The following is a 21,056-nucleotide window of genomic DNA, read 5'->3' on the forward strand; positions in this document are numbered from 1 at the left end:
GAGGCAGCTGGTTATTGTTGCCTCTGAGGGTCCTATAATTATGAGTTTGTTTCTCATGGGTTTTTGTGGGAGATTGTTCTTGTTTAGCTGTTTTGCCTGACAAAACTGTCAAGTTCGTTTTGTTTTGTATATGTTGTATGTGTTTTTCTTCTTCACCTAATAAAAAGAAGATGATTATACATTTTCCCGCTGCGTCTTGGTCTCTACCCTACGACACCCGTGACAGAATCTCCCACCAAACACGGACCAAGCAGCGGAGGAGGGAGCAGCAACAGATGAACTACAAGGAGTACTGGAGTTGGGAGGACATCTTGGAGGGGAAAGGATCCTACACATGGGAGGAGATCCAAGCTGGAATGGATCGCCTGCCATGGAAACAGGTAGAGACAGCGAGGGAGAAACGTAGAAAGTGGAACGAAGAGAAGAGGAACAGTTATATAGGTACGCGGTTGGCAATTAAACCTGAGAGGCAGCCCCAGAATTTTTTTTTGTGGGGGGCACACGGGGTTATTGGCTAGGTCAGGTAGACCGGAGCCAAACCACCGTGCTTATTGTGGGGAACAGCGGATCAGAGGAGCACCGTACTATGCGGAAGTGCGCACGATCTCGCCTATGCGCTCACACAGTCCGGTGAAAATGATTCCAGCCCCTCGCAAGTGCCATGCTCGAGTGAGCACTCAGGCCGTAGGGGTTGTATGTTCCAGACCGCCAGTAATGCTTCACGGCCCAGTGTATCCTGTTCCCACTCCTCGTACTAGCCCTGTAGTGCGTGTCTCTAGTCTGATACCTCCAGTACCAGCCCCACGCACTAAGCTTCCAGTGTGTCAGCCCAGTCCAGTACGTCCTGTTCCCACTCCTCGCACTAGCCTTAGTGTTTGTGTCACTAGTCTGATACCTCCAGTACCAGCCTCACGCACTAAGCTTCCAGTGCGTCAGCCCAGTCCAGTATGTCCTGTTTCCGCTCCTCGCACTAGCCTTAGTGTGTGTGTCCCTAGTCTGATACCTCCAGTACCAGCCCCACGCACTAAGCTTCCAGTTCGTCAGCCCAGTCCAGTACGTCCTATTCCCGCTCCTCACACTAGCCTTGGGGTGCGTGTCCCTAGTCTGATACCTCCAGTACCAGCCCCACGCACTAGGCTTCCAGTGCATCAGCCCAGTCCAACTCGTCCTGTTCCTGCTTCCCGCACTAGCCCTGAGGTGCGTGTCCCCAGTCTGGTATCTCCACTACCAGCCCCACGCATCAGGCTTCCAGTGCGTCAGCCCAGTCCCGAGCTTCCGACGACAGTGCCTCGTCCAGAGTGTCCGGCAACAGTGCCTCGTCCAGAGTGTCCGGCAACAGTGCCTCGTCCAGAGTGTCCGGCAACAGTGCCTCGTCCAGAGTGTCCGGCAACAGTGCCTCGTCCAGAGTTTCCGGCAACAGTGCCTCGTCCAGAGTGTCCGGCAACAGTGCCTCGTCCAGAGTGTCCGGCAACAGTGCCTCGTCCAGAACTTCCGTCAACAGTGCCTCGTCCAGAACTTCCGGCAACAGTGCCTCGTCCAGAGTGTCCGGCAACAGTGCCTCGTCCAGAGTGTCCGGAACCAAGAGAGACGGCCCACTGTCCGGAACCGAGTGAGACGGCCTACAGTCTGGAGCTCCCAGAGTCGGCCTACAGTCCAGAGCTCCCAGAGGACAGTCCAGGGTCTTCAGTGACTGGCCTCTGGCAAAGGTATAAATGGGGGTGGGTTCGTCAGGTAGGGGATTAAGGCCTGAGCCTAAGCCACCTCCACTGTAGGAGGTTTGGGGAGGGGGGGGGGGTGTAGCACAGGAGCCGTCGGTGACGGCAGCCACCCTCCCTTCCCTCCCTTTATTTTTGTTTTGGGGGTTATTTTTGTTTTTTTTGTGTGAGGTGCATCCGGGGTACTGTCACATCCTGACCAGTATAGGGGTTATTTGTTATTATAGTTTGGTCAGGACGTGGCAGGGGGTGTTTGTTTTATGTGGTTCAGGGTGTGTTTTGTGTATGTGTTTAGGTAGAGGGGTATTTGATTTATTAGTCTGGGGTTTGTTAGTCATTGTTCTATGTTAGTATATTTCTATGTTCTATCTAGTCTTTTGTATTTCTATGTTTTAGTTTATTGGGGTTGGACCTTCAATTGGAGGCAGCTGGTTATTGTTGCCTCTGATTGAGGGTCCTATAATTATGAGTTTGTTTTTCATGGGTTTTTGTGGGAGATTGCTCTTGTTTAGCTGTTTTGCCTGACAAGACTGTCAAATTCGTTTTGTTTTGTATACGTTGTATGTGTTTTCCTTCTTCACCTAATAAAAAGATGAGTGTACATTTTCCCGCTGCGTCTTGGTCTCTACCCTACGACACCCGTGACATTAATACTTATGAAATGTTTTTAATTATACTTCAGTATTCCATAGTAACATCTGACAAAAATATCGAAAGACACTGAAGCAGCAAACTTTGTGGAAATTAATATTTGTGTCATTCTCAAAACTTTTGGCCACGACTGTACACAGACCCATAGAGATCAAATCAAATTTTATTGGTCACATACACATGGTTAGCAGATGTTATTGCGAGTGTAGCGAAATGCTTATGCTTCTAGATCTGACAGTGCAGCAGTATCTAACAGGTAATATCTAGCCATTCCACAACAAAACCTAATATCTAACAAATTCCACAACAAACCCTAATACATACAATCGAGTAAAGGAATGGGATAAGAATATATAAGTATAAAATATATGGATGAGCAGTGACAGAGCGGCAAAGATCCAATAGATAGTAAAGAATAGATAGTGAAGGATACAGTATACATTATATACGTATGAGATGAGTAATAAGAGATACGTAAACATTATTAAAGTGGCATTATTAAAGTGACTAATGTTCCATTTATCAAAGTGGCCAATGATATCAAGTCTGTAGATAGGCAGCGACCTCTGTGCTAGTAGTGGCTGTTTAACAATCTGATGGCCTTGAGATAGAAGCTGTTTTTCAATCTCTCTTTCCCAGCTTGGATGCACCTGAACTGACCTCGCCTTCTGGATGGAAGCGGGGGGAACAGGCAGTGGCTCGGGTGGTTATTGTCCTTCATGATATTTTTTGCCTTTCTGTGACATCGGATGTTGTATGAGTCCTGGAGGGCAGGTAGTTTGCGCCTGGTGATGCGTTGTGCAGAGTGCACCACCCTCTGGAGAGCCTTGCGGTTGTGGGCGGTGAAGTTGCCGTACCAGGCGGTGATACAGCTCGCCAGGATGCTCTCAATTGTGCACTTGTAAAAGTTAGTGAGGGCTTTCGGTGACAAGCCACATTTTTTCAGCCTCCTGAGTTTGAAAAGGCGCTGTTGCGCCATCTTCACCACACTGTCTGTGTGTGTGAACCATTTCAATTTGTAGGTGATATGAACACCGAGGAACTTAACTTTCCACCTTCTCCACTGCTGTCCCATCGATGTGGATAGGGGGGTGCTCCCTTTGCTGTTTCAATCATCAAGTCCACAATCATCTCTTTTGTTTTGCTGACATTGAGTGAGAGGTTATTTTCCTGACAGCACACTCCGAGGGCCCTCACCTCCTCCCTGTAGGCTGTCTCATCGTTGTTGGTAATCAAGCCTACCACTGTTATCATCTGTAAACTTGAGGATTGAGTTGGAGGTGTGCATGGCCTCACAGTCGTGGGTGAACAGGGAGTACAGGAGGGGGCTGAAAATCCACCCTTGTGGGGCCCCAGTGTTGAGGATCAGCGGAGTAGGAGATGTTATTTCCTACCTTCACCACCTGGGGGCGGCCCGTCAGGAAGTCCAGGACCCAGTTGCACAGGGCAGGGTCGAGCCCCAGGGTCTCAAGCTTAATGATGAGTTTGGAGGGTACTATGGTGTTGAATGCTGAGCTGTAGTCAATTAACAGAATTCCTACATAGGTATTCCTCTTGTCCAGATGGGATAGGGCAGTGTGATGGCGATTGCATCATCTGTGGACCTATTGGGGCGGTAAGAAAATTGAAGTGGGTCTAAGGTGAGAGGTAGGGTGGAGGTGATATGATCCTTGACTAGTCTCTCAAAGCACTTCATGATGACAGAAGTGAGAGCTACGATAGTTATTTACTTCAGTTGGTGGCCATCTTGAAGCATATGGGGACAGCAGACTGGGATAGGGATTGATTTAATATGTCTGTAAACACACCAGCCAGCTGGTCTGCACATGCTCTGAGGACGTGGCTAGGGATGCCGTATGGGCCAGCAGCCTTGCGAGGGTTAACACGTTTAAATCTTTTACTCACGTCGGCCACAGAGGAGGAGAGCCCACAGTCTTTGGTAGTGGGCCGCGTCGGTGGCACTGTATTGTCCTCAAAGCGCTCAAAGAAGTTGTTTAATTTGTCTGGAAGCAAGACGTCGATGTCCGCGACGGAGCTGGTTTTCATTTTGTAATCCGTGATTGTCTGTAGACCCTGCCACATAGGTCTCGTGTTTGAGCCGTTGAATTGCGACTCCATTTTGTCTCTATACTTGCGGTTTGCTTGTTTGATTGCCTTATGGAGGGATTAACTATACTGTTTGTATTTGGTCGTATTTCCAGCCGCCTTGCCATGATTGAATGGGTGGTACGTGCTTTCAGCTTTGCACAAATGCTGCCATCAATCCACGGTTTCTGGTTAGGGAATGTTTTAATAGTCACAGTGGGTACATCTCTTATACACTTTCTTATAAACTCGCTCACCGAGTCAGCGTATACATTATTATCTGAGGCTATCCGGAACATATCCCAGTCTATGTGATCGGAGCAATCTTGAAGCGTGGAATCCGATTGGTCAGACCAGCGTTGGATAGACCTAAGCACGGGCACTTCCTGTTTTAGTTTCTGCCCATAGGAGGGAAGCAACAAGATGGAGTTATGGTCAGTTTTGCCAAAAGGAGGGCGGGGAAGGGCCTTGTATGCATCGTGGAAGTTAGAGTAGCAATGGTTGAGTGTGTTACTCGCTCGTGGTCAAAAATCGATATGCTGCTAGAATTTAGGAAGCCTTGTTCTCATATTAGCTTTGTTAAAATCCCCAGCTACAATAAATACACCTCAAGATATATGGTTTCCAGTTTGTATAAAGTCCAGTGAAGTTCCTTGATGGCCGTCTTGGTATCCACTTGCGGGGGGATATACACGGCTGTGACGATAACCGAGGAGAGTTCTCTTGGGAGATAATACGGTCTGCATTTGATTGTGAGGAATTCTAGGTCAGGTGAACAAAAGGACTTAGGTGCCTGTATGTTGTTACAATTACACCATGAGTCATTAATCATGAAACATACACCCCCGCCCTTCTTACCGGAGAGATGTTTATTCCTGTCAGCGTGTTGCACTGAAAATCCCGTTGGCTGAATGGACTCCGACAGCTAGCCATGTTTCCATGAAATAGAGTATGTTACAATCCCGGATATCTCTTTGGAAAGCAACTCTTGCCCAGATTTCATCGACTTTGTTAAATAGGGACTGGACATTAGTGAGTAATATGCTCTAGAGCGGTGGGTGGTGTGCGCGCATCCGAAGCCTCACTAGAAGACCGCTCCGGCACTCTTTCCTCCAGGGGCGTTGTTTTGGGTCGGCCTCTGGAATCAGCTCAAATGCCCTGGGAGGTGCAGACAAAGGAACCGCTTTGGGAAAGCGGTCTTTGTGCTGGTAAATTGACATCTCTCTGATATCCAATAGTTCTTCCCTGTTGTATGTAATAACACTGGGCTAACAATGTAATAAATAATACATAAAAAACAAAATACTGCTTAGTATCCTAAAGACTTGAAACGAAGCTGCCATCTCTATCGACGCCATCAAGGGCGCACTTGCCACTAGGCGGGAAATCCCTCTATGGGCTTTGCTATCACAGAAGCGATCGATGGCAAAATCAGAGGTGCACCCTCTATACCTTTCTATGGACAGCAGGTGTCATGACATTTCTCCAAACAGCCTTTCTCCGCTTGCTCAACTACTAAATGAGGAAACAAGTCGATGTCAGGTCATGGAAACACATACCCAGTAGAGATATGATTCTGAAAGTAACGCACACATTGTTTGACAAAGTAACTGTAGTAATATTACCCTGTTTGAAAAAGTAAGATGTGACTTTACTCCATCCCCAACACTGCTGGTTATGAATGCTTTATAAAGCTTTATTATTCCTTTATAACCTGTTTGTATCTATCTGCCCTGTAGGCCAAAGAGCTGCTGGCAGTGAAGCTGCCCAGCTGGCAGGATAAATGCAAAGATGCCACCAAGGTCCCCGACACGGTATTGACCATGCTAGAGGGGCTCCGCACCCCCATGTCTGGGACTCCAGAAGCCTCGCCTTTCGTCGAACGCTACAACAGGGTGAGTGGGATGTCAGAATGTGACGTTATGGCAGGTATTACATTGTTGTTACAATACTATTACAAGAGAAGGACAACATATAATCATTCACCTCTTTGCTTGGTTTCAAGACTTGCCTCTTCTCATAAATGTGACCGACCGGGACAATTCGGTCTTATGTAGCAAAATTTGAAATTGTGTTTTTTACATTGGATAAAAGTAGAGATTCCGAGCTAGAAAATGGTATATCATACACTACAGTTGAGGAACAATGGGAAAGTAATTCTGCTTTGAAAGTTGATAAACTTGTAACCCCACTTTCAAGAAAATGGCCCTTGTTTCGGTACATCTACAGAAGAGCTCTTCTTTGTGTACATCCATTCAGCATCGTTCACACCCTCTTAAGCCTTAGCCCCACCCATTTCTTTAAGGGTTCACATGTGAGGCCATGTGCTAAACAGAGTGAGTGCAGTAGTGTACTAAACAACCAACGATTTCAAGACTAAAGACTGATTTATACTACGTCTATCAACATGTCTGTAGACAGTTGTTGCAGTGACATAATGAAACATCAAACTTGTCGTTGTAGTTATGAAAAAGTAGAAACACAAAAACGAAAGGCTGCATGATATCATCAGCCTGGTGGTCGAAAATAGCATAACTGGTGTATTTTAACACCAATAAACCCACCCGTTTTTAAACATTTATTTAGTATATGTCAATCTAGCATACCAGGCAACTAAAAGCAACTTTCTAAACAATGTTTTGGTAAGTTAGCTGGCTAGCCAGTTCAAATAATGACCATAACATATGGCTGACAACGTCTTAACTTTAGCTAATTTGTATTCATTATTACAGGAAAATAAACTCACAACAAGATCATTATTTACAAGTTAATGGCAAGCTAATTACAGAAAATAGCTTACAGTTGTGAGTGTGACGAAATAAAACAGGGCATTCTACTGGAGAATTTTCAAACTTGAACACTGTCTCGTTGGCCTAACGTTATATTCTAATTTGACATTGGTGCAGGTCATGTTGTTCTTCACATTACCGTCGGGTAAATACACACTATATCAAATAAAATGAAAGTTGATTTGTCACATTGCACAGTATAGAGAAGGTGTAAACGACACAGTGAAATGGTTACTTGCATAGTAGAGTATTTTGTTTAAACATGTAGCTAGCTAGCTAGCTAGCTAAACTATGAACCATAATCCCAACTCATAACGTTACTACCCTGCATGTATCTGCAGGTAGCTAAAGCTAACCAACTAGGTTCAAAGTTAGCTAGCCAGGTAACATCAGGCTATAACTAGCAGTGCAAATGGCTCTGAGATACAAACAATATTATTACTAGCGAGCCAGCTAACAGTATGCTTTAACTTGCAATGAAAATGACTTTCTGACAAAAATGTATAATGTCAGAAAATGTAGACTCTCTTACCCATATACATGGATAAACACTTCTCCCTCTCTGTCACGGATGCCATGGTTGCCCTTAGTTTGAAGATATAATCCGTAGAAAGGAGTTTTATACAGCCTTCTGTGTGTTCTCTTTTCGACTCCCTCCGGATTTTTGCAATCAAATGCCCAAATTTTTTCCATCTCCTTAACTATCATACTCTGCTTCCACCAGGTATTCCACTGATTTAAAACTCGGTCCTCCAGCAAGTGGAGAGAATTAGCAACACTTTTGCAGTTCTTCGTGATATATTTTTTTAAACACGTTAGAAAGGACTACCTGCACATACTGAGCAGCTCATGTTATAGACAGAAGCGTGCATGTCCAGCCCATCCATTATCTCAGCCAATCAAAAAAAATGATGTTTAAAATAAATGTTTATGTTCAAATGCCTCTCCTGGGAAGTAGTGACGCGCGACATATACCTAGTTTCCTGAAACGAGTCACAAATGGTATTTGCTCTTCTAGATGCATTGCATGTACTGTGGCTTTCATGTTTTATGTTTTCTCTGTCCTCAGAACAACAGGGACACGATGGTTCCCCCACCAGCCCCCCAGCTGAAGGCCCAGATCAGTCCACTGGCTAACATGTTCAACCAGGACGTCCCCCACGCCTCCTTCACATCCACATCTACATCAGACCACAACTCAGGTACTACTGCAGCCTCACACCTCAGGCTTCAGTCTTTGGATTGAAGTTTGAATACAGTGAGGGGAAAAGGTATTTGATCCCCTGCTGATTTTGTACGTTTGCCCACTGACAAAGAAATGATCAGTCTATAATTTTAATGGTAGGTTTATTTGAACAGTGAGAGACAAAATAACAACAAAAAAATCCAGAAAAACGCATGTCAAAAATGTTATAAATTGATTTGCATTTTAATGAGGGAAATAAGTATTTGACCCCCTCTCAATCAGAAAGAATTCTGGCTCCCAGGTGTCTTTTATATAGGTAATGAGCTGTGAGTAGGAGCACACTGTTAAAGGGAGTGCTCCTAATCTCAGCTTGTTACCTGTATAAAAGACACTTGTCCACAGAAGCAATCAATCAATCAGATTCCAAACTCTCCACCATGGCCAAGACCAAAGAGCTCTCCAAGGATGTCAGGGACAAGATTGTAGACCTACACAAGACTGGAATGGGCTACAAGACCATCGCCAAGCAGCTTGGTGAGAAGGTGACAACAGTTGGTGCGATTATTCGCAAATGGAAGAAACACAAAAGAACTGTCAATCTCCCTCAACCTGGGGCTCCATGCAAGATCTCAACTCGTGGAGTTGCAATGATCCTGAGACCGGTGAGGAATCAGCCCAGAACTACACGGGAGGATCTTGTCAATGATCTCAAGGCAGCTGGGACCATAGTCATGCAGCGCCCGCAAGGTCCCCCTGCTCAAGAAAGCACATATACATGCCGTCTGAAGTTTGCCAATGAACATCTGAATGATTCAGAGGACAACTGGGTGAAAGTGTTGTGGTCAGATGAGACCAAAATGGAGCTCTTTGTCATCAACTCAACTTGCCGTATTTGGAGGAGGAGGAATGCTGCCTATGACCCCAAGAACACCATCCCCACCGTCAAACATGGAGGTGGAAACATTATGCTTTGGGGGTGTTTTTCTGTTAAGGGGACAGGACAACTTCACCACATCAAAGGGACGATGGACGGGGCCATGTACCGTCAAATCTTGGGTGAGAACCTCCTTCCCTCAGCCAGGGCATTGAAAATGGGTCGTGGATGGGTATTCCAGCATGACAATGACCCAAAACACACGGCCAAGGAAAGAAAGGAGTGGCTCAAGAAGAAGCACATTATGGTCCTGGAGTGGCCTAGCCAGTCTCCAGACCTTAATCCCATAGAAAATCTGTGGAGGGAGCTGAAGGTTCGAGTTGCCAAACGTCAGCCTCGAAACCTTAATGACTCGGAGAAGATCTGCAAAGAGGAGTGGGACAAAATCCCTCCTGAGATGTGTGCAAACCTGGTGGCCAACTACAAGAAACGCCTGACCTCTGTGATTGCCAACAAGGGTTTTGCCACCAAGTACTAAGTCATGTTTTGCAGAGGGGTCAAATTCTTTTTTCCCTCATTAAAATTCAAATAAATTTAAAACATTTTTGACATGCGTTTTTCTGGATATTTTTGTTTTTTATTCTGTCTCTCACTGTTCAAATAAACCTACCATTAAAATTATAGACTGATCATTTCTTTGTCAGTGGGCAAACGTACAAAATTAGCAAGGGATCAAATACTTTTTTCCCTCACTGTATGTGTTACATTGTGTGTGTGCTGTTGTACTCTGTATAAAAAAAAGAAAATACACTGCTCCAAAAAATAAAGGGAACACTTAAACAACACAATGTATCTCCAAGTCAATCACACTTCTGTGAAATCAAACTGTCCACTTAGGAAGCAACACTGATTGACAATACATTTCACATGCTGTTGTTCAAATGGAATAGACAACAGGTGGAAATTATAGGCAATTCGCAAGACAACCCCAATAATGGAGTGGTTCTGCAGGTGGGGACCACAGACCACTTCTCAGTTCCTATGCTTCCTGGCTGATGTTTTGGTTACTTTTGAATGCTGGCGGTGCTTTCACTCTAGTGGTAGCATGAGACGGAGTCTACAACCCACACAAGTGGCTCAGGTAGTGCAGCTCATCCAGGATGGCACATCAATGTCAGCTGTGGCAAGAAGGTTTGCTGTGTCTGTCAGCGTAGTGTCCAGAGCATGGAGGCACTACCAGGAGACAGGCCAGTACATCAGGAGACGTGGAGGAGGCCGTAGGAGGGCAACAACCCAGCAGCAGGACCGCTACCTCCGCCTTTGTGCAAGGAGGAGCAGGAGAAACACTGCCAGAGCCCTGCAAAATGACCTCCAGCAGGCCACAAATGTGCATGTGTCTGCTCAAACGGTCAGAAACAGACTCCATGAGGGTGGTATGAGGGCCCGACGTCCACAGGTGGGGGTTGTGCTTACAGCCCAACACCGTGCAGGACGTTTGGCATTTGCCAGAGAACACCAAGATTGGCAAATTCGCCACTGGCGCCCTGTGCTCTTCACAGATGAAAGCAGGTTCACACAGCACATGTGACAGACATGACAGTCTGGAGACGCCGTGGAGAACGTTCTGCTGCCTGCAACATCCTCCAGCATGACCAGTTTGGCTGTGGGTCAGTCATGGTGTGGGGTGGCATTTCTTTGGGGGGCCGCACAGCCCTCCATGTGCTTGCCAGAGGTAGCCTGACTGCCATTAGGTACCGAGATGAGATCCTCAGACCCCTTGTGAGACCATATGCTGGTGCGGTTGGCCCTGGGTTCCTCCTAATGCAAGACAATGCTAGACCTCATGTGGCTGGAGTGTGTCAGCAGTTCCTGCAAGAGGAAGGCATTGATGCTATGGACTGGCCCGCCCGTTCCCCAGACCTGAATCCAATTGAGCACATCTGGGACATCATGTCTCGCTCCATCCACCAACGCCACGTTGCACCACAGACTGTCCAGGAGTTGGCGGATGCTTTAGTCCAGGTCTGGGAGGAGATCCCTCAGGAGACCATCTGCTACCTCATCAGGAGTATGCCCAGGCGTTGTAGGGAGGTCATACAGGCACGTGGAGGCCACACACACTACGGAGCCTCATTTTGACTTGTTTTAACGACATTACATCAAAGTTGGATCATCCTGTAGTGTGGTTTTCCACTTTAATTTTGAGTGTGACTCCAAATCCAGACCTCCATGGGTTGATAAATTGGATTTCCATTGATTATTTTTGTGTGATTTTGTTGTCAGCACATTCAACTATGTAAAGAAAAAAGTATTTAATAAGATTATTTCTTTCATTCAGATCTAGGATGTGTTGTTTAAGTGTTCCCTTTATTTTTTTGAGCAGTATATAACGTTTGGTAGCTGTTAGTTTATACAGAGATTCTGTTTAGCTTTACGAGTCCCATACCTCTTTCCCCATGTAAGTATGCTGCCTTTCGTAATCTGATCTATACAAATTGATAAAAAAGATGACATTATAACATTTAGTGGCTGTCCTAATCTACATGTAATCTTGTTTGGAAATATTTTATCTTGTGCGCTGGGACATTATTGAGCAAGTCTGCTCGACAGAATATATACGCAAATCTTAAAAGAAGGTTCAGGATGGCTTCTTAGTTCCCTTCAAGTTGTGCTGCATGTACACTTTAATCCTGCTAATGTGTCTATTCTTACTTCATCTAGCATTTGTTCTCTATGTCTTCTCTTATTGAATGTCTAAATTACACAGAATATTCTGCTGCAAAACCAATTCCCCTCTTTAATGATGCAATAGTTCTTCTCCGTGTGGCCATTTAGACCAGGGTTATAAATCACTAGCTGTAAGCCATGTCTCGTTCCTCCGTGATATACTTATCCATGTATTATTTTGAACTCTGCTATTGTAAATATCAAATATTTCAGCGAGTACTTGCTGTCTTTCTACATTTTGATAATAAAACATATTGAACTTGAACTTTGACCTTCCAGACCAGGGCAGTATGGAGAACAGTGGAAGCCTGTCTCTATCCCGGTCAGTGTCGATGGGTTCTGGGCTGAACGTGGGCAGGAAGCCACGGGTCAGGACCATCTTCCCCCACACGGCCGGCAACAACGACACACTCCTGTCCTTTGATGATGGTGACATCATCATACTGCTCATCAAGGAGGAGAAGGACGGATGGCTATACGGAGAGCTGGAGAAGACCCGGCAGTAAGTCACTTCATGAAGCATTATTACACCTTTATAAACGCTTTCTAGCCTAGAGAAGACATGGCAGTAAGTCACTATTTACTGGTTATTAAGGGTTTATGAGGCTTCATGAAGTTTTATTACACATTTATAGAGGCTTATTGACCTGGCAGTGAGTCACTGTGTATTGAGAGTTTGTTCAACTTTATTACAATTTTACAAAGATTTATTACACCCTAATTAAGGCTTATTAACCAAGAGAAGACTCAGACGCAGATCTAAGGTCTCTCAGTGAAGTTATGCAATCTGTCACAGTGATAGAGGTTATAACACTATTACCCTAAGCTTGCTAGCTACCACAACTGCAGGCGATAGAAAGTAACAGCTCTTAGGGACACGTGGCTTTGCTCTCCATCATGTTGGTGGCCTCACTTGGCTGGTTGTGTTTTTTGGGACATATAATGATGAATGTTGATGTGGAAACACAACAAGAAATTCAACGTGTGAGAGGGTGGCTAAGGGTTGTTGAAAGGTAGTTTGGTCAAACCACACCTTTGAAAGACCATTGGCGATTGTGATTTCTACTCATACACAGACTGTGTGGAGAGAAAAGGATGAATGCCAACCCGTCTTCTTGAAATGCCATCTTTGTTTATGTTCTTTCATCTCTGAATACAGTGAAGGTAGAGCCTGGTACCAGCTGAATGTAGCGCACCCATTATCTTTTGTTAAGGCCACATAGACCGATGGCTCAAAGCCAACTTAGTAATTATGTGTGCATGCCTTGATGGCTAGTCTACTGTATGGCTGTATCTCCCTTCTTCTAGCTGTTCAGTAAAGTCATTAGTGCTCATATGTACGTGAAAGATCAGGGAGAGAGAGCCAGAGAGCGAGATAAGATGAGGCACAGTGTCTGACAGACCAACCAACCTGCACATGTCCTCTATGCTAATTGTTATTGTTGTTATTATGGTTATTTTGGTTATTTTGACCCTTGGTTGTTGTTGTTACCCTTGTCCCGTTGACAATATTGATTATTAATTATGTTAATATTGTAAATATCCAAAGTAAGCTTTGGCATCTCAAAAAATATGTACATAGTTACATCATGACAATAAAGGGGGGGGGGGGGGAGAGAAGAGATTTAAGCTTTAAGCAGAGATGTTAGTCTGCCTACTGACATTTTCTTTCTGAAACAAATTAGCAAAGGCAATTTCCTGTCCCTTTGGCACAGACAGACATTATTACAGCTTTGGGAATTTTATTTTTTAACTAGGCAAGTCAGTTAAGAACAAATTCTTATTTATAATGACAGACTAGGAACAGTGGGTTAACTGCCTTGTTCAGAATGACAGATTTTGACCTTGTCAGCTCAGGGATTTGATCTAGCAACCTTTCAGTTACTGGCCCAACACTCTAACCACTAGGCTACCTACTGGATGAAATTGAAGTTGCTTTTAATGTTATCAGTGACAGGTTGTCAAGAACTGGGATTTGGAACATACAAGTAAACAGAGAGATGTTGTTTCTTAGCAACCCATTTAATATTAGTATAATATTTGAGATAACATAAAATGTGATATTTACTCACTTGGGAACAATTTCTGTACTTCTCAACTTGAAACAGTGTTTTTGAAGCCGAATCTATCATATGTTTGACATACCTTCAGGGACATTTGGCTGACTTCAAGTGAGAAGAACTGTTTTTTTTTAGGTGTGATGTTCTTCATTGTTGTTTTATTGGGCTAATATTTTGGTGTGTCTGTGTTTGTTTCAGGCGAGGCTGGTTTCCCTCATCTTACTGCCGACCTTACAATGAACCACTGATCTCAAACAGGTAAGACACATATAGCCATGTGATGATCTTATGATATTGCTTACACCTACCCTCTCAAATCTATCGGGGGCTTTCAAGAAGTGTCTAGAAACAAGGTTATTTTGGGCCAGGTAAAGTCCTAACATTTGTGTGTATCTGTCTATGTCTTCAGTTTGGGGACACCGGTGCGTCGTCTGAGTGTGGCCAGTCTTCCGGAACAGGAAGAGGAGGAGCCTGTTTTGCTGCCGCCGCCAGACTACAGCGACAGGACAGGGAGCAGCCCTGTCAGCCTGGTCAGCGCCTCCACATACTCACCCAAAAACACGGTCAGAACCCAGTCATCCCTTCCACATTCTTACCTAACAATACAGTCAGCAGGGCACCTTAAAGTGAAAATCACAGTTTGTTGGACTCATTTCAACGTTAAACCACCTACAAGGTCTCTGAAACGTCTGAACAACTTTGATTTTGATGTTGTCTATTAGCCCATATGCTGGGAAACGGTCTCCTTAGGGTGAACGTTAAACCTTCACCCTCTCCTCAGGTTTACAGTTGGCTGACCTAACGTGGAAGACATTTTATTTGTGTATTTTCACGTGGGCTAGTTAGGGAAGGACTCCCACCACCAAGCACACTTTAAGCTAGATTATGACAGAAACAAGGCCTAAATGTCTTGATGCTGCCACTGATAATTGAGAGAGAGAAATAAAAATATATTTAAAAAATGCTCCCTGTGTCATGGGCGTCGTAAGGATAGGACCAAGGCGTAGCGGGTAAAGTGCTCATCTTCTTAATTTATTTAAAGAAAACACTTAAACAAAATAAACAAACGACAAAAAAACTGTTCCATAAGGCTCCCAGGCTATACAGAAAATAACCACCCACAAAACACAAGTGAAACAACATCAACTAAATATGGCCTCCAATTAGAGACAACGACAACCAGCTGCCTCTAATGGGAGGTCCTACCAAAAACCCAACATAGAAATAGAAAACTAGATTTAAACATAGAAATAGAAAACATAGAACCTAAACCAAAACAAACACCCCCTGCCACGCCCTGACCAAACTACAATGACAAATAACCCCTTTTACTGGTCAGGACGTGACAGTACCCTCCCTCCCCCCAAAGGTGCAGACCCCAAATGCACCTCAAAAACAAAAACCCCACAAAAACAACCCCAAACTTAAAGGGAGGGAAGGGAGGGTGGCCACCGTCAACGACAGTCCCTGTGCTACATCCCCCCCTTCCCAATACTCCCACTACGGAGCTGGCTCTGGCTCTGGGCGTAGCTCCCGTTCAGAAGACTCTAGGCTGGGGAGTGTCGCTGGAGGCTCCTGGCTGAGGAGCGTCGCTGGAGGCTCCTGGCTGAGGAGCGTCGCTGGAGGCTCCTGGCTGATGAGCGTCGCTGGAGGCTCCGGGCTGGGGAGCGTCGCTGGAGGCTCCGGGCTGGGGAGCGTCGGTGGAGGCTCAGGGCTGAGGAGCGTCGGTGGAGGCTCAGGGCTGAGGAACGTCGCTGGAGGCCTCCTGTGTGTAGCTGGGACCGGTCTCCCCGGACTGGGGAGACTTACAGGAGATTGAGTGCTCAGAGCGGGCACGGGGCACACTGGGCCGTGGAGGCGCACCGGCGGTCTGGAACTCAGGGCTCACTCCTGGCTGAGTGGTCACTGTAGCCCGGCACGGGCGGAGCGCTGGCACAGGGCGAACTGGGCTGTGCTGGAGAGTGAGGGCTGCCGTGCGTAGAGCAGGCGTAGGGTATGCTGGACCGAGGAGACGCACTGGTGGCCAGATGCGCTGTGCCGGCGCACTTCACCCTGGCTGCCAGCCAACTCTCGCCCGGCAACGCTGCGGAGCCCTTACTGGCCGCACCGGACTGTGCGTGCGTATGGGCGACACCGTGCGCATCTCTGCATAGCTAGGTGCTCTCCTCGTCACCCGCTCCCCACGGTAAGCACGGGGAGTTGGCTCAGGACTCCATCCTGACTCTGCCCAACTCCCCGTGTGCCCCCCCAAAACATTTGTTGGGGGATGCCTCTCGACCTCATGTAGCTCCCTTAATTTCCTCTCCCAGAAACGTCGTTCTGCCTCCCACGTCTATCCTTCTCCTCGGTGCTCCAATCCCCGCAGCTTGGTCCTTGTTTGGTGGGTGGTTCTGTCATGGGCGTCATAAGGATAGGACCAAGGCGTAGCGGGTAAAGTGCTCATCTTCTTAATTTATTTAAAGAAAACACTTAAACAAAATAAACAAACGACAAAAAACAGTTCCATAAGGCTCCCAGGCTATACAGAAAATAACCACCCACAAAACACAAGTGAAACAACATCAACTAAATATGGCCTCCAATTAGAGACAACGACAACCAGCTGCCTCTAATGGGAGGTCCTACCAAAAACCAACGTAGAAATAGAAAACTAGATTAAAAATAGAAATAGAAAACATAGAACCTAAACCAAAAACACCAAAACACACAAAACAAACACCCCTGAAACGCCCTGACCAAACTACAATGACAAATAACCCCTTTTACTGGTCAGGACGTGACACCCTGCCTGGTTTTGTCTCTGTGCAGGAATGAAGGAGGGAGGAAGGGAGGGAGGGAAGGACGGAGGACCAGGGGGGTATAGGCCTACACAGAAATCTTGCTCAGCCACACATCTTCAGTTAGAACCTGCACTGTGTCAGCTGGTTTGAGAATGAAGTAATCATGGTGTACAGAGCTATAGGCCCCCATCTCTCGCTCGCTCGCTCTTTCTCTTTCTCTCCCCATCTTTTTCTCTCTCGCTCTCCCCATCTCTTTCTTCTCATCGCTCTCTCTTCCCATCGCTCTCTCTCTCCCCCATCTTGCGCTCTCTCTCTCTCTTGCTCTCTCTCTCTATCTCTCTCTCCCCCCATCTCTCTCTCTCTCCTCTCATTGATTGCCCTTGTGTGCTAGAACTGCTGCCTCAGGGCATTGAGAGAAATACACTGCTGTTAGGGATGCTATGGTAATAGAGAAGGCCTTTCTCACCCCTCTTCTCCCCCTTGTCCCCTCATCTGTTCTACCCCTTCCCCACCTTTCACCCTTTCCTTCCTACAAGTCCCATCCTTTCTTGCTTCCCTTCTTCTTTGCCCCCCCCCCCCATCATGTGATCAGAGAGGTGACTTTGCTTGTCGCTTAAAGATTAATGGTCCCTGATGTAAGCCACTCTCTGGGGCCTCTCCCATAGCTGCCCATTCACCCTCACTCCTGGACACTGTCTGCCCTCTAGTGTAGTGGTTGTGTTAGGGCAGGGGTTATGTCCTGGAATAGGTTGAGGAGACCAACAGGATAATTTCTGTGCAGTGCAAAAACTAAATTCTCTGAAAGTGACCCAGGTGTTATGTTTGCTCTGATCGTTGGGGTATCTATTCAATCTATTCTGCTGATTGATAACAGCCTCATCCACTGTTAGATTGCTCTTCAAAACATCAGATAAGAATATAAAACGAACACAACTTACTTTCTGAGTGCAGGTAATTGTTGGTTCAATAGATACATGTTTATACATCCTAAATTACCTCAAACATAGCTACGTAATCAGTTGACCGTCTGTTTTAAAACAATCTTCATCACACTCACTTGCTTGGGGTTTCGATAAGATTTCCATCTACTCAGAGAAGAGGTGTGCTGTGTGCTGGCCTTTCTAGACATTCTAGATTCCTGACACCTAGCATGAGATCATGGCACTCTCCGTCTCCATACGTCCCAGAGTTCTTCACTGAGGAGTGATACAACACTGACGGCTGCAGAGGGTTAATGCAGCATGTAGTAAATATACACAGCATGTATCATGACTTAAGTGTTTCTCTTTCTTTTTGTAAATAGATCTCTCTACCCAATGAGGTTGGAAAGGTTCCCTTTCTGGGGTAAGTTTTATAATAACTCTGTTATAACAATATAACCTCTCACATGATTTTGATGGGAAATAATAATGATCTCACATGTGACAATGTTTTTTTATTATATTTTCCAGAAGTGGGAATCCCTTTGCCACTGTCAAACTGAGACCTACAGTGACCAACGACAGATCAGCACCCAACGTCTAATAACCAGAGCTCATCCAGACAGAGGAATGATAAAGCACCACCAACACTCCAGAATCACAGTCCAACAAGATGTTCAGAAAGCATGGATTCTACTCCGCTTCAGCAAACCAACTCCATTGTAGCTAGCTCCATTGTACCCGAGCCAGCTCCATTGTAGCCAGCTCCGTTGTAGCCAGCTCCGTTGTTACTAGCTCTGTTGTAGCCAGCACCGTTGTAGCCAGCTCCTTTGTAGCCAGCTCCGTTGTAGCCAGCTCCGTTGTAACCAGCTCCGTTGTAGCCAGCTACATTGTAAAACAGAGTAGTGAAGTGACAATGATTATGGGCAGTGCTGAAACATAAGAAAATCCAGGCTACCTTCCTGACTCTTGAGCTTTCAGATTGTTTTTTAAATAAATATATATACAGTCGCTAGTGAAAGTCTACACACCCTTTGCAGAGTCTTCAAAGTTTGTTGCCTTAAAATGTCATCTACAAAGGGAATACAAGTTTTTTTCTACTGACCTACACTGACCTACACAACCTACTTCACATTTTCAGACTGAAAGATAAATTATACAACACCCCAGAGTTAATACTGAGTGGAAGCACCTTTGGCAGCCATTACAGCTGGGAATCATTTGTTGTACTATTAGTGCAAAATGTATCCATTGTTTTGGCAAAATTGCTCAAGCTCATTACATTTGGTTGGGAAACATTGATGGACACCAATATTCAAATCTTGTTTCTGATTTTCAAGCAAAGTTAAGTCAGGCCTGAGAGTGGACTACTGAGGAACACTCAACACCTCTTGGAAAACATTTTGGAGTCTTCGGCATTAACATTTGTGTAATTGTTCCGCAAAAACAAAACCATCCCAGGGTTAGGTTTTCAGAAGACTGACAGGGTTTCCTCTAACTTCTTATCTGGGCTTTGCTCCTTTCATATTTATTTTGATCGTGGCAAACTCCCCAGTCCCTGCCGTTGACAAGCATACCTATAACATGAGTTATTATATGATAATTTACTGATCTTGAGCAATTTTGACAAAAACGATGGATATATATTTCCCTAAGAGTTGTCGCGAGTTGGTAGAATCTTATTCCAAATTATTAACAGCTGTAATGGCTGCCAACAGTGTTTCCAACAAGTATTAATAACTCTGGGGTGTGAAGACATACGCAATCAAGACTTCTTTTTATAAAAATAGTTTTATTCATTTTGAACACTTTCTATAATTTCTTTCACTGTAAATGTGGATTAGGTTGTGTACATCGGTAGAAAGGCAAAATGATTATTAGTTTATTTTTGTAATTTTTTTTATAAAAAGTGAAGACTGCGAAGGGTGTGTTGACCTTCACTAGGCACTGTATTCTGTCTGTAGACCTTCACTAGGCACTGTATTCTGTCTGTAGTAGTTGTAGGAATGAGGAACAGGGACACTAGTTGGGGAAAGAAGTGCTACATTTTTTGCCATATTTATTTTTTCATTATAACGTAACCATTTTTCAATGGGGAGGCTACTATTTATGCATACATTTTAAACAAATTAGAGATGTATCATTTAAAAAAAAAAAAATGTCATCATAAAGAAGTCTACTCAGCCCCCACTAAGTGTATTGGGTGTAAACAGTGAGAGTTTATGGAAGAATGAATATAGGTCATGTAAGTTGTGTTTAAAATGAAAATAAGTGATTTTTGATTAGCCATAGACTACTAAATGAATGTATGCTGAATGGGGAATGGATTGACATATGGACTCTGCTATGCTATTTCTTCATAGTTTTAAAAGTATTTTTTTTTCATACTTGTTTAAAGGTTCATGATGTTTTTAAAGTTGTAAGGAGTCAATTTATCTTCGTTTTTTTCATGGTAAGCTGAAGACTGTGTGTTTTACAAATACACAATTGTTGTAAATCACAATAACATTGTTATTGGTAGAAATACCATATGAACCATGCAGTATACAGTATATCGAAAGAGTATATCGGTTTTTCTCTTCCTTCAGTGTAGAGGAATTCATGATGCACACTGCTGTCCATGATAATTGATGATTCCCAAATAAGTTCTAACTTCTATCTCTGTTCAGATACTGATGTGTATTCTGTCATTCTCTTAAGGTGACAAGGAAAATGCTTTACCATGGTGTTCTGTAGACTAAAGTTATGTTATCTCACAGTAAAACAGGATAAACCTTACATGGTCTTTATTTTTTTTTTTTATTTTTTTATTCATGTATTGCCTTTGCAATTTACTGCCATAACCTACTGAATATCTGTATGAAGACTGTATAACTGACAAGGTTGTATGTCCCTTAATACATGAGATGAAATTGAGAATTTGGTTGTCTTTTATTGAATGAGTCGTTTTTATTTTATATTGAACGAATGAGTAGGCTACCATTCTTTCCTGCCCCATAGTAAATAGCTTTAAGTTATGTTCATTTGATTACCATAAACACTCACATTAATGTATAAATAAAGATGTCTATGTTTACCACTAGAGTCTGTTTACATTGCTACTTTGTCGGTCATAAGACACATTTAGAAGGAAAATCATGACACAATGCTGAGGGGTTGTCAATAGGACATTACGGTCCATTATGTCCACTGTCTACTCCTAGAGGTTATATCTTGTGTGTGTGTGTGTCAGTGCGGAGCTATACAGAGCCCTCTGCATTGTCACAACA

General features: G+C 44.5%; 1 protein-coding gene across 1 annotated transcript in view; it reads left to right on the top strand.

Moving 5' to 3' along the window:
- LOC106609807 (BAR/IMD domain-containing adapter protein 2-like 1) overlaps positions 1-20,869 on the top strand; it is a 67,099-nt gene extending 46,230 nt beyond the window's left edge. The window contains exons 8-14 of the mRNA XM_014208834.3: positions 6,191-6,346; positions 8,310-8,442; positions 12,307-12,529; positions 14,286-14,345; positions 14,497-14,650; positions 18,171-18,211; positions 18,319-20,869. Coding sequence (XP_014064309.2) covers positions 6,191-6,346; positions 8,310-8,442; positions 12,307-12,529; positions 14,286-14,345; positions 14,497-14,650; positions 18,171-18,211; positions 18,319-18,391 — 840 coding nt within the window. The 3' untranslated portion in view covers positions 18,392-20,869. The remainder of the gene's footprint in view (positions 1-6,190; positions 6,347-8,309; positions 8,443-12,306; positions 12,530-14,285; positions 14,346-14,496; positions 14,651-18,170; positions 18,212-18,318) is intronic.
- The last annotated feature ends 187 nt before the right edge of the window (positions 20,870-21,056 follow it).

Source organism: Salmo salar, chromosome 01 (genome assembly GCF_965601325.2).
Source record: "Salmo salar chromosome 01, fSalSal1, whole genome shotgun sequence".
In the NCBI taxonomy this organism is placed as follows: Eukaryota; Metazoa; Chordata; class Actinopteri; order Salmoniformes; family Salmonidae; genus Salmo; species Salmo salar.